The sequence below is a fragment of the Saccopteryx bilineata genome, chromosome 1 (assembly GCF_036850765.1).
Source record: "Saccopteryx bilineata isolate mSacBil1 chromosome 1, mSacBil1_pri_phased_curated, whole genome shotgun sequence".
NCBI lineage: Eukaryota > Metazoa > Chordata > Mammalia > Chiroptera > Emballonuridae > Saccopteryx > Saccopteryx bilineata.
Window position 1 is genome coordinate 364,935,758 of NC_089490.1, and position 14,154 is coordinate 364,949,911.

Here is a 14,154-nt window from a genome sequence, read left to right on the forward strand (position 1 = left end):
AAAACAACTTTGAACAAAGAACAAAGTTGGGAGGATTAACACTACCTGATTTCAAGATTTATTATAAACTTATAGTCATCAAAATAGTGAGAGATTGGAGTAAAAATAGACAAATGGATCAATGGAACAGAAAAGAGTCTGAAAACAGATTTACACGTGTATGTATACAGATAACTAATTTTTAACAAAAGTGCACAGACAACTCCATGGAGAAAGGACAGTCCTTTCAACAAAGAAGCTAAAACAACTGTATGTCCATATGCTAAATGAGTGACCTTCCATTCATATCTTGCATCACACTCAGAAATGAACTCAAAATGGATTATAGATATATAAGTAAAACCTAAGATTATAAAACTCCTAGGAAAAAAAATCATAAATACAATTAAAAATGGGCAAAAGATTAGAATAGGCACTACACTAAAAAAGGTAACACTGGAAATAAGCACATGCAAATACACTCAACGTTATTAGTAATTAAGAAAATCAAGTCATGATTATAACAAGAATCACTACACACTTATTAGGATGGCTAAAATGAAAAAAGACTGATCATACCAAATTGGTGACAAAGAATAAATGGAACTAGAGGCCCTGGCCGGTTGGCTCAGTGGTAGAGCGTTGGCCCGGTGTATGGAAGTCCTGGGTTCGATTCCCAATCAGGGCACACAGGAGAAGTAACCATCTGCTTCGCCACTCTTCCCCCTTCTCTCTTTCTCTCTCTTCACCTCCCACAGTCATGGCTCGATTGGTTCAAGCTCATTGGCCCCAGGCACTGAGGATGGCTCTGTGGAGCCTCTGCCTCAGGTGCTAAAAATAGCTTGGTTGTAAACATGGCCCCAGATGGGGGTTGCCAGGTGGATCCTGGTCAGGGCACATGTAGAAGTCTGTCTCTATATCTGCACTCCTCTCACTTGGAAAACAAACCAAAAAAAAATGGCTGAAGATAACAAATAGCTGTTCAAAAATTTTAAGACAGAAGAATACAATTAAATATGTGTTTTAGGAAAAAGAGAACTTGGGTAGCAATGTGGAAGAGGAAAGTGAAAGAGGCTAAAAGAGAATTTTAATCAGTAATCTATTGTCAAGTCCAAGTAATAATATGAGAACTTATGTGAGTCAACCTCTTTAACCTCTTCTCTTACCTGTAAATAAGGATACTACCTATATCACAAGGTGACTGTGAAGAAATGGAATATACATGAAAACGCTTTTGAGCTATAGAACACAATACAAATGTTAAAATTCAGTACAGCAATTATATACATGTAATTCCTTCTTGTCCCTTTCCTCTAATTTAATCGTAGTACATCAATGGTCTCCTAACGTGTACTGTGCTCTCAAATAGGAGGTCAGTGTTCTCCTCAGGTAGGTAGGTATCAGAACCTTCCTGGACTACAACAGTTCTGGCATTAAACTATATATTAAGCACAAATCTAAAAGACAAAAGTGTAGCATTTATACCTCCTGGGACCTCATTCCCTATACCACATATAGGACTGATTATAGACACTAAAGTCTTTTCCCAGAGATTTAAGGTTCAAGCCTTTAAGAAAAAATCCATTCATCACCTCCTTACCCAAGTCTTTTCATTTTTATTTCCTTCCCCATACCTCATCCATTGACATATCCCATACTCTGCAGATTTCATTCTCCATTTCTTCATCAAGCTCCGTCTGCTGCTCCTCATCACCTGAGCTGGATTTGGTGTTTTCAGGGCTAACAATCTTCAGAAACAAAAAAGGGGAAAAGAGAGGAATAAAAGCTGTCTAGCCTGACCGGGCGGTGGTGCAGTGGATAGAGCGTCGGACTGGGATGCGGAGGACCCAGGTTTGAAACCCCTAGGTCGCTGGCTTGAGCATAGGGTCATTCAGTCTGCTGCAGCCCCCTCACCCCCCCCCCCAAGGCACATATGAGAAAGCAATCAATGAACAACTAAGGTGCCTCAACAAAGAACTATGTCTCTCATCTCTCTCCCTTCCTGTCTATCCCTATCTGTTCCTGTCTCTGACACACTGACACACACACACACACACACACACACACACAGCTGTCTATAGTACTCCTCAAGTAATATTATCCCATAAATTATTTAGAAGCCACAAAGATACTACCCTCAAAGTGTTTTCTCTTGAAAAAACTTTGTTTTAAAAAAACAGTATCAGGCCCTGGCCAGTTGGCTCAGTGGTAGAGCGTCGGCCGGGCCCGGTGTGTGGATGTTCCAGTTTGATTCCCGCCAGGGCACACAGGAGAAGCGCCCATCTGCTTCTCCACCCCTCCAGCCCCCCTTCCTCTCTGTCTCTCTCTTCCCCTCCCGCAGCCAAGGCTCCACTGGAGCAAAGTTGGCCCAGGCGCTGAGGACCATCTATCTTTGAAAATTTTGCAAAAGCAAAATATTTTCATTGCAAGCGCTCCGGCATCTCTGTCATTACACCTCCTTCTGTGTTGAGGCCCCGGGCGCGGCCCCGCCAGCTTCGGGGTCCCGGGAAGCCGCCAGGATGCGAGGCGAGGCCTGGCCGTACGTGCCGTGGGAGGGGTCGCTGTGGGGACTGCGGCGCTGCCCGAGGCGGGGCCCGAGCCCGGGCTGGGGGAGCCTAGGAGGAGCCCACGCGAGCACGAATCCACACCTGGATGAGCCCGCTGAGAACGCCGAAGAGCCAGTGCTTGCTGTACACCGTGCTCCCTATGCAGTCTCCGCCAGCCACCTGCTCCTCGTCCTCGTCCCCGTCCCGTGGCGGCGGAGGCGGCGGCGGCGGCGATGGGTTACGGTCCATGCTTTGGCGGGTGCGGACGTGAAGGAGCCGCGCCGGAAGCCGCCGGAAGAGGCGAGAGGCCTTCTGGCGCCAGAGGGCCCGGCGCTGCTCTCGCCACAGCGCCCCCTGCTGCCCAGAGCCCTGACTGCCTGAGTGCCCACCCAATATTCCCATCAAGCATAACAACCTCAGTGACTCCAAAACCCCAACCCCCTTCTACCAGGACGCAGGCATGGTTATATTCATAATTGTTTTTGGCCACTCTCACCGAACCATATATTTCATCAACCCACATACTCTGTTATGGACTGTATAGGACATGGTCCTTTTGCCATATAACCTCTGCTTCTGCACCTGTGAGTCACCACGGTAGGCGGTGACAGCATACCTATTGGCCATTCCTACTCCAGGATGGCGATCAATAACTTAATTATCCTAGGAAGTAACTGCAAACCACATAAATATGTCCCACAAAATGCAAATCAATTCTATTCCCAACTCAACTTCTCCTTAGTTAGATCCCTAAAATGCCTGTGACTCCCCCAGTGGCCACTCGACAGGTGGAGAAATGTGATGGTGGGGTGTTGGAATGAACAGAGTGTGAGGCATTAACTGCTTGAAGTTAAAATATTTTACTTATTTACATTTCACAAAGATGTTCAATCATATAAACACTTTTTTAGAGTCCCGCCCAGGGCCCTGAAATGGTTGCATGTAAGTGAGGGGCCCTTGAAGCTTAAGCTTTGTCAGCTTCACAGGAAATCTGACTCTGCTACATGCATGTCTGATAGGACATTCCAAAAGTCATGCAGGATGCAGGATGATTGTTTGCAGCACTGTACTGTAAATTGAAAGATTTAGTGGATGGTCCATTAACTAAATGCCTCCATAATCACGCCAACTAAAAATGTCCTTAGAGACATCCAAAAGCTGGGGTGGGAATGGAGCTGGGTGCAATGCTGTCTTTGTTAAGAACTGAGGTCTAGATCTCTCTCTGTCCCCAGGACTGACAAGTTTGGGGAGGAGTTATATATAAGCCATTCTCTAAGGAAATGGCTACTTATATCTTTCTACAGTTGCCTTGACACAAGGACATAATTGCCTCCAAATTGTTTTTTTCTCAGCTCCTTTTTATCTCTGGTTCCCCATATAGATTGACCCCCCATAGACTTGTGATGATCAACTGGGGTGGTACATGGAATGCATTTGTTGAAAGAATGACTAAGTGAACTGATATATGCAAAAGTGTTTTATAATCTCTAAACTTCAAAACAAATGTGAATTATAGCAAATGGTTAAGGATGTGGCTCTAGCGTCAAACCAGCAAAGTGATTTGAATATATATTTTAATTATTTCTTGCCTCAAGTTTCCTCAGCCTTAAAATTCAAGGATCCCATGTCCTATATGTCACTGAAATTATGTCTCCCACACCAAACACATGGCACAGTCTCAGACATCACGTGGATATTAATCCATCATCCTGTGGTATCAACAGGGCAGTCTCCACACCAAGGAAAATACAAACAATATTCAACAAATTCAATCTCTAATCATTTGTGTTAGACATCTATTAGATGCCCTCTGTCAGCATCCAGGGATGTAGAACTCAATGACTGGGTGTCGCTGCCCTCAGGGGCTCAACAGCCCGGAATCCTCGAGAGCAGAGTGAAGGAGCTCAGTACTGCCTGGGCAGGCCACGATGGTCTGTAGATATGGGGTCCCCACCACTCCGACCATGTCTGTTGGCTTCCTGGTCAGCCCTCGAATCCTCCACTCCATGGCCGCTGTTTCCATACTTGAAACGGTCTGTGACTCTCTGAGAAAGCTCTCTGGTATCACTGGAATGGAGGAGGGCAGATAGAAGGTGAATCAGGGACTGATGAGAAACTGTCCCACCCTCCCAACCCTCCTTCTTTCAGGGCTTAAAGACTCTGAGAGGAGCCAGAAGAGGGGCTAACACTCACCCAGCCTGGGCCCCACCCCACCCAGCTCCTGGGGTGACCTCTCCCACTGGCGAGAACAGCACTCACAGGGGATGGTAAGAATCACCCATTCCACCATTCTTTGCTCTTGGCTCTATTAGGACCCCACACTGGTCATAGATAGGAAGGGTGAGTAAGAGGAAGAGGGACCACAGGAGCCCTGTTACCTGATCACTCTAGCAGCCCAGACGCCCCCTGGCCCCCTCTGTGCAGCATCATAGTTCCCCCGAGCGTGGAAGTATTTGTCTGAGTTTTTGTAATTGGCTTCTCTCATGTCAGAGAAGGCTCTCCACATATCTTTAGCCCCTGGGAAGGAAGGAAAATGGGAAATGGAGATCGTCACATCTTGGCAAAATAGAGGAATAAAAACTTTTTCCTCCCACTGATTCCAAGATTTCAGCCATCAAAAAGACCTCGGATCACTTACAACAAAATGGTGGGATCTTGATAATATTATACGGAGTGAAATAGTAAATCAGAAAAAACCAAGAACTGCATGATTCCATACATTGGTGGGACATAAAACGAGACTAAGAGAACTGGACCAGAGAGTGGTGGTTGGAGGGGCAAGGGGGAGGTGAAGGAGGGAGAGGGGAAGGGGGAAGGGGAAGGGGCACAAAGAAAACTAGATAGAAAGTGACAGAGGACAATCTGACTTTGGGTGATGGGTATGCAACAGAATTGAATGACAAGATAACCTGGACATGTTTTCTTTGAATATATGTACCCTGATTTATTGATGTCACCCCATTAAAATTAATAAAAATTTATTTATAAAAAAACATTGCAGATTCATTCCCTGTCAGGGTACATAAAAGAATCAACCAATAAATGCATAAATAAATGGAAAAAAAAAAAGACCTCGGAGACTATCTTGTCATGAAATAAATATTTCTTTACTTTGCATTTTTTTAGGTTGATGTTATGAAAATCATTCTTCATGCAAATTTTATTCTGTTTGACTCCATTCTAAGTTCTGTTGCTACCTTGCTTTTGGCCATGTGGTGCTTGTAAAGAAGTAAGGTGGTCTTTAAGGGATGTTCAGCTGTACAAGGAACCTCCACCTGGAAAGATGCAGGGAGCCCCCTGACTGGGCTATGAGAACCAGATGATTCTGAGGGAAGTTCAGAAGCACAGTGCTCCCAACCTAGTTGATGGTAGACATTCATCCTTAGGGGCAAAGTGAGGACAACTTGTTCTGAGTACATGTGAGTGTCTGGGCACATTTGGCACCTGGGCAACTGTCAGAGTTCAGTCAGCAGGTGATTAAAGTGAGTTCCCAGAGAGACTGTAAAGAAATGGGATAATAGATATGGAACAAGGACAATTGACCCACAAGCTCTAAAGTCCAGTGTCCTCCCAATGAGATGGAGGAGTAGTGCCTTGCTCAGATTGGTTATGCAGAAGAAAATACTGTGTGATGTCAAGAACACTATAGGTGGATGATGTGCTATATCACCTTACTTCTCTGATCCTTAGGTTGAGGGGATCAAAGGAAGAAAAAGATGAAGTAAGATGAGCAGGGAGTCATAAACAGAATGAATTTGATCAAACTAAAATTAAATGACAAAAAATTTTAATAATTTATGAGAAAAAGAGAAAAATATAATGTAGAATTATGATCATGGTTCATATAATTACTCCGTGAGATACCTGATCTTCATTTTATATATGTCATTTTTGTGTAGTGGAATAATCCATTGCATGACCTTGGATGGGAACATAGCCAACAAGAAAAGAATGTTTTGCCAAGAGAATTGTTTTGTGATTCGAAGGTGAGTCACTGAAACAAATGTATGTGACCGAAAGCAGTTGCTAGACTCTCTTCTCAGTAAAACCTTCTCATAAGATTTTACTGCTCTCTTCAAGGTTATTCCTTGAGATAAAAGAAAGGAATGTTTTGGGAACCATAGAAGCAATAGCAGTTAATGCCTTTTGATATTGTATTGTTACTAAGCTATCATGCAGATGTATTCCATGTATTCTTAATTAAAGGTTATGCTTGATGCTATGCCAATTTCTAAGTAAACAAGCTTTTTGAAATCTTGTGAATAAAAATAGGACACAGTGCGAACTCGGTGCCATTTGCCTGAGCGAGCGGTGGTCCTTTGCTAGTTCATGAATATTTCGTCTGCTGATCTCTCTCTGAGTCCCCGACTCACAACATTTCTGGAATAAGAAAAGAGTCTTGTTCAGAGTTACAACGGTCTCACTGTACTTATCCACTGTGAGTTACTGATTTAAATAGATCCTTGTAGTCTGAATTTACCTAACAAGTACAGTGTTTCCAAAATGTGTGGCATATTTTCTCATCTAAGAGCAGCAAACCAAAGAGAGTGGTTCTCAACCTTTAGCATGCACAAAATCAACAGGATGCTTGATAAGGGCCAGGTGTTATGCTCAGCCCAGAAATTGTGACTCCGTGGACCCAGTTATTTGCATTTCACAAAGCACCCCAGACCTCATATGATTCTCATGCAAGTGGGCCTTGAACAACTCTTTAAAAAACATTGGCCTAAGAAATGAGAAGAAATTTTTAGCTGGGTCTATGAGAATTTAGATAGAATTAACAGCAAACTCTTAAGACAATTACTCAGAGACTATCACAGAGGGAAAAAAGCAAAATAACTGACCTTATCACAGAACATAAATGCAAAATAGTTCTGTAAAACAAACAATTTTTTGCCTATTTACTATGGCTAGAGAGCTATATATCTCTTATTGTTGTTTTCCTAGCTAGGTCTCAACCTCAACAGAACTATCGTCGTGCCTTTTATTGTACGGAGAGGATCTCTAGAGAGGTGCCTTTCGAAGGCACTCTGCTCAGATTAAAAGCACAATGTGTGCTCACAAGTCCCTCACTCTTCCATGTGCAGTCTTGTCTGGGAGGCAAGTCTAGTACCGTGGTTAATGGGGCAAGGCCTGGGGATCTCAACAACATAGACTAATCCTGCTGTGCTTGAGGGCTTTGTAAGGCGTCTCAATCTCTCTGTGTCTCACTTTCTCTAAGAAAGTGGGTACCTACTTCAAAAGACTAAAGGATTAAAACCTGAAAACAAATTTATTTGTACATGAAAAACCTTTAGAACAGTGCCTAGTACGTATTAAAAGCTCCCTTAATCTTGGTTGTAATAACCTAGTGGTTGGTAAGTGTAAATTCTCCCCACAGGTTTCATACGGCCACTTTAAGTCTGAGACAAAGAAATGAGTTGTCGCTGATTGCCATTAGGGGGCAGTAGAGCGCAACTTTTAATTAAGGAGGCATCTCTGAACTCTAGATCTCTTCATCACTTCTGCTGAAAGTTGAGGCCTGACCTGACCAGTGGTGGCGCAGTGGATAGAGCGTTGGACTGGGACACAAAAGACCCGACCCAGGTTTGAGACCCCGAGGTCGCCAGCTTGAGCGCAGGCTCATCTGGTTTGAGCAAGGCTTACCAGCTTGAGCCCAAGGCCGCTGGCTCGAACAAGGACTCACTCGGTCTGCTGTAGCCGCCCACCCACTCCCCACCCCCATCAAGGCACATATGAGACAGCAATCAATGAACAACTAAGGTGCCTCAACGATGCTTCTCATCTCTCTCTCTCTTACTATCTGTCCCTCTGTCACAAAAAAAGAAAGAAAGAAAGTTGAGGCCTGAATCATATGTGCCCTCCGGCCTGGGGATCCCCATAAAAGAGTACAAAGTTGTTCAGAAAATCTTAGGGAACACCCACTATGAAAACAGTGGTCTCTTTCTACCCACTTGCAAGCTTTCCTTGTGGGACTGTGCCATCTGCTAAAGTAGGGATCGGGAACCTTTTTGGCTGAGAGAGCCATGAATGCCACATATTTTAAAATGTAATTCTATGAGAGCCATACAATGACCCATGTACCTTACGCATTATCCAATAAAAATTTGTTGTCCCGGAGGACAGCTGTGATTGGCTCCAGCCACCTGCAACCATGAACATAAGCAGTAGGAAATGAATGGATTGTAATACATGAGAATGTTTTATATTTTAACGTTATTATTTTTTATTAAAGATTTGTCTGTGAGCCAGATGCAGCCATCAAAAGAGCCATATCTGGCTCGCAAGCCATAGCTTCCCGACCCCTGTGAAACCCGGGTGAAGTTTGATACAGCCTCCTTAAAACCCAAGCTCTGATCCTTACCTTGACCAGCTTGCTTGAGGAACGTTCCCCATCCTTGGCTGCTGACGCCCAGGATCAGAGAGCATAAAATGATGATCGTGGAGAGCTTCATCCTGCTGCAGAGAGTCAGACACACACAGCCAAGCATGAAACAGTTTTGTGTCTATTCTTTTGTAATGTCAACCTATCCTAGCATTCCAATAATAAATTTCACTCAGTCTTATATTTCTGTATCAATATCAGTATCTAACCATCCATCTCTGCAGATGGATAGACTATTTCAGAGAATCTGGATTTCCATTTCCATCTGTCTCGTTAAAATCAGAGTGGTTTCCTGTATGGGAGCGTGCAAAGGACTGTTGTATAAACAGTTTCAGTTCAATCATTTCGTCTCAGCCCTGAAACCTGACTGAACAGGAAATGTCTGGAAAACATTTGAAAATTTTGTGACCGCGATATTCTCTCCTACGAGATGAGTTCAACAACCCCTAAATATGGTAGGATGCCTGCTCTTCCATCACCACCTCACACAGAAGAAGCACATGACAAAATCTCTACCCCAGACGTCTCCACATCCCTGAGTTATAACTGTCAGAAGAGTGGACTCAGAAAAGACGCAGAGAGCCATGCGGCCGCACAATGCTGGTGGCGCTAGAGGACCTCCAGAGGAAGAATATGGGAAAGTTCTACTCCTCACCTTGGCCCTTGGGTCTTGCTGACACTTCTGGTGAAACTGAGCTGCCCGTGCCATCCACCTGGGAGAAATGCTCCATGCTATATATACTGACATTTTGCTAGTGGGACAAATGGTAGGAGAGGTTTGAGGCAAAACACTGCAATTTGGGAAATTCCTCTTGATCAGAACACAGCTTCCAAAACATGATGGTTATTTTTCACACATTTAAGTTTCCCAAGTTGCACAACCTAGCAGTTTTCAGGGATGTAGCAAGTTGGAATTTTCTGCCCGGTTTCACCATTGGTGAGGAAGGTTTAATTTCCCTACACAATAACATACTGACACTTGCTGTGAAGGGTAGTCAACATCAGAAAGAAATTTGATTGAAGAATGTGAGAATACAGGGGAAGGGAACAGTAGAATGGGCTCCATTGCAAAGGACGGCTTAAGGTGAAGGGGGAACTCAGGTACAAGAGTAAGAAAGGAAAGGCAGACGACCCCCCAAAATAAATCTTCCAGCACTCATGTGGGGTGGACTCAGAACCAGAATTGGGAGTCCTTCTGGCCTGACCTTTGGGGGCACAGGGGATAAAGCGTAGATCTGAAGTGCTGTGGTCGCTGGTTTGAAACCCCAGTCTTGCCTGGTCAAGGCACATGTGAAAGTTGATGCTTCCTGCTCCCCCCCCTTTTCTCTCCCTCTCTCTCTCCCTTTTCTTTCTAAAATGAATAAAGTCTTGAAAGAAAGAAAGAAAGAAAGAAAGAAAAAAGAAAGAAAGAAAAAGAAAGACAGAAAGAAAAGGGAGCCCTCCAGAGTCAAGTGTGTTCATGATCAGTTGCTATTGAAAGGTCATAATGGCAGGTTATATTTGGAAGATGCTGCAATCCAGTAATGTACTATAATATAGAAATGTGCTACAGTGTTGTGCAGACATGATACCATTAAAATGATCAGGGAATGGCCCACTAGCTGCTAAATTATCAGAATAAGAGAAGCAGGTAGGATGCAGAGAAAGCTGGGATGCAGCGTAAGAATGATGGAAGGGTGCAATGTTAGAGAACGGCAGGGCAGTTTCAGGAAAGTCCATAGTCCGCTCTCCTGCCCCATCCTGCCCCTTCATCCAAAAGGTAAAATTTAAAAGCAATTTAATTTCTCTAGAAAAGAAAGGATGATGGGTGTGTAATGTTACAGGTGATAGTGGAAAGAGCTGGACCTTCTTACACTAACCGAGAGCCAGGGGACAGCAGTCAGAGAGTCAGACTCAGCCCAGGGAGTACTAGGGGAGAATTTGCCTGGAGTGCTTGCCAAGAGAAAACAATGTGGGTAGTAATCTGGAGATACTAAGGAAGCATCTCCAAGCAAATCGTGGAAGCTTGAGAGCTGAGATGTGGAAGATGGTAATTAACAGCCAGGAAAGAGAAGGACTTGTGCCCCACTAATAACCAGGAGAAAAAAAGAGAAGGAGGCACTTCCAACTTGTTATGCAGATAAAGGACTTCTGACTAGGACATCAGAAAGGAGTGGTGACCCAGGATGAAGCAAACCAGGCCAGGATCACACTAGTGTTTGGGATTCCTGGGTGAAATTCGAGGCTGCCCAAATTAGGAGTGATTCCTCTTTCTGGAACTGGGTCATATTTAATTCTGGTTGGTACAGTGAGATGAATGTTGTGGGGCAGGTAAGTGTCAAGGACTTCCCTGTGTCTTTGGTTCTTATCCAGAGCAATGCTCAGCAGCATTTGGACCATCCCACACAAGTTCCATTCCTGGGAAAGGCAGGGCCCTGAGGTCTGGTAGTCCAGGTGCCTGGGCTGCCTTGGCTCACTTGGTCCTAGAAGTGGACATGGCAGAGAAAGGGGGCAGTTGTCAACCCTGCTCAGCCATTGGTCATGAGCGTGCTTGGGGGACTGCTCCACAGAGGAGGGCGTGACGTCCACACCTTGGGGGACTGCTCCATAGAGGAGGGCGTGTGACGTCCACACCTTGGGGGACTGCTCCACAGAGGAGGGCATGCGACGTCCACACCTTGGGGGACTGCTCCACAGAGGAGGGCATGTGACATCCACCTTGGGGGACTGCTCCACAGAGGAGGCATGTGACATCCACCTTGGGGACTGCTCCACAGAGGAGGCATGTGACATCCACACCTTGGGGACTGCTCCACAGAGGAGGGCGTGTGACGTCCACACCTTGGGGGACTGCTCCACAGAGGAGGGCATGTGACGTCCACACCTTGGGGGACTGCTCCACAGAGGAGGGCGTGTGATGTCCACACCTTGGGGGACTGCTCCACAGAGGAGGGCGTGTGATGTCCACACCTTGGGGGACTGCTCCACAGAGGAGGGCATGTGATGTCCACACCTTGGGGGACTGGTCCACAGAGGAGGGCGTGTGACGTCCACACCCTCGTTCTCCTACTTTCCTCAGGGCAGAAATGGTGGGCCAGTGATCACGTCCTCTTGTAATTCTTTGACTACCTTTGGGGCTATTCAGTGCTGGAAATTCACTCCCCATTCCTCTTCCTCATTCTCTTCTTTGACAGACTCAGCAGAGAGAAAGCAAGTGCAATTTCTAGACAATGAGAAGAGCTAACTCCTCACAGGGACTCTGACAAGCATTGCAAGTCCTCTTCCTTGTCACTTACTGTGGTCTGTCTTCTTGGAGGGACATGCAGTTCAAAACAGTCAGCTATTTTCACTTATTTATGCTGTAAAATAAAGCCAACTTGTCATGGAGATACAGAATCTCCAGCCCTTAAAGTGGTGTCTCAAGAGACTCTTCTGAGTCCCTGTGTCCTGGTTTTCAAAGAGAATCTCAGAGTCTATTGTCTCAGCCTAATTGTTAATAGTGACATCCCTTTTCACTCTCAGAAGTGACCTTGTTTGCATAGTGAATTAGGTATTACCCTTAGTCTAATAGCCATGTGTGACCAGGCTGTTGAGAGGTCTAAGAGTTTTCCATTTTTCTGATACAGTTGATTGAAGTGAAAATGTAGACCATCACCAAGGCTAGTAAGAGCCAGAAAACCAAATGAAAAAATTTTAAATCCCCACAAGATACCATGACCAAGAATGGCACCTAGGGCTTAAATCCTAGACTTGGGGAAAGGAGGACGAATGGTGAGCAGTTTCATAAATATAAAATGAGGAAATAATGGTGCCAACCTTACAGGGTTGTTGTCAGGATGACATGATTAACACTGAAAGGGCTTGGATCTGTTCTGAGCACTGAGCATATGTAAAGTGTAGACAGCCACTGCGACTCAATGCGTCCGGCCTACGTGCAGCTGAGAGCAGAGGAAGGGCCCTGCTCGGCCTTGAGTGACCTGGCAACGCAAGATGGCTCACTAAAAACTTGAAGGATGTTCGTGGCATTGACACCAAAAGCAGGGCGGCAAGCATACTGTGCTACCACAGGCTAAGGATGTCCTGATATGCTTGTAGGACAGAGCATCAAGTAGTTTTTGATTTGAAGTTACTGCCTCCACCCCCCAGCACAATACCCTCTTGTTTAAGCACATAAAATAAACAAGTTTTCCAGGATTAGTGTCATTGTGTCTCCATTAGAGCACAATGTCCCACCTGGCCCAAACTATGTCTCTGTGTTTCCTTCATCCTCCATCACCCCCACTCAGGTCTTCACTTCCCCACGCTGGTCGCGGCACTCAATGACTTAACAAATTTCAAGTCTCCTGGGTTAACCAAGAAAATTCATCATTTGCTGTGGGTGGAGTGCAGAGCGCATTCCTAGCAGCTGTGGCTGATGCAATGCTGTGAGAATACTCCAGCTCCCAGAACCCTCCTGGGCATACCCAGGAAGGAAGCTAGCCCGCTATAAGGAAGTGACTTAGAGTCAAGCACGCAGCTCCCTGATCTTTTCAGCCATTGGCTTTGAGGAACACTCTGTAACACCCTATATGCTGAACCCATGTATATGAGCTAGCTTACTTCCTGAATAAAGTGGATCTGCGCCACTGAACCTGGTCCCCGGGGTCGGTCTCTGCGTCTCCGTCGTCCTCACCTCTGGCAGGACTTGTCCACAATTTGCATTTTGCAGGAAACAGAAAATTGATAAATTATTTTCAAGGCAACACATTAATAAGTAAAATTACCTATCAGAATTACACTTTTAAAGATAAAGTTTTTGTTTTACAAGACATAGCAACAACCTTTGAAATCTGGGTGTCTCTCAGGATTCCTTTGTTAGAAATAACTGTGTCAACAATAGAGCTTTTTGAGACTGGAGACTATCTGCATTTCTTGCAGCTATAAGAGGAGAGGAACCACCTGCACCTCAACCTTGGCAGGACTTTTCTCAGCAGCAGTTAGAAAACCCTGTGGTTTTTCTTAAACTAATCCCTGAAATTCCACTAAAGAGTGCTAAAGAGAGACAGGTTTTAGATGCTCAAAACTTACCCCAAGGAAAAGAAGCGTCCAAAAAAGGATTATAAAAAGACAGAATATTTATCTAAAGCCCCCAATTTAGTTAAAGGTAATGAGATAAGATATATGACACCATAGAAACACTTTGTGCCCGTCTCTGGCTGCAGGCTCCTCCCAGCCTCCCCCCAAAGGTAACCCCCATCCTAATCTTTGTGTTTATCATTCCCTTGC

The 14,154-nt window shown here is 44.9% G+C and overlaps 2 protein-coding genes across 3 annotated transcripts in view; both read right to left on the bottom strand.

Annotated features, from left to right (window-relative positions):
• SAAL1 (serum amyloid A like 1) overlaps positions 1 to 2,804 on the bottom strand; it is a 28,629-nt gene extending 25,825 nt beyond the window's left edge. For both annotated transcript variants that reach the window (XM_066251068.1, XM_066251067.1), the window contains exons 1-2: positions 2,628 to 2,804; positions 1,614 to 1,727 (exon numbers count right to left, since the gene is read on the bottom strand). In XM_066251068.1, the coding sequence (XP_066107165.1) occupies positions 1,614 to 1,727; positions 2,628 to 2,774 (261 nt within the window). In that variant the 5' untranslated portion in view covers positions 2,775 to 2,804. The remainder of the gene's footprint in view (positions 1 to 1,613; positions 1,728 to 2,627) is intronic.
• Positions 2,805 to 4,429: 1,625 nt separating this feature from the next.
• Positions 4,430 to 9,615, bottom strand: LOC136318568 (serum amyloid A-2 protein-like). The gene is made up of 4 exons (XM_066251078.1): positions 9,566 to 9,615; positions 8,890 to 8,984; positions 4,904 to 5,042; positions 4,430 to 4,592 (listed from the first exon to the last, which is right to left on the bottom strand). The coding sequence occupies exons 2-4, from the start codon at positions 8,978 to 8,980 to the stop codon at positions 4,430 to 4,432; spliced, it is 393 nt and encodes a 130-aa protein (XP_066107175.1). The 5' UTR covers positions 8,981 to 8,984; positions 9,566 to 9,615.
• Positions 9,616 to 14,154: the final 4,539 nt, after the last annotated feature.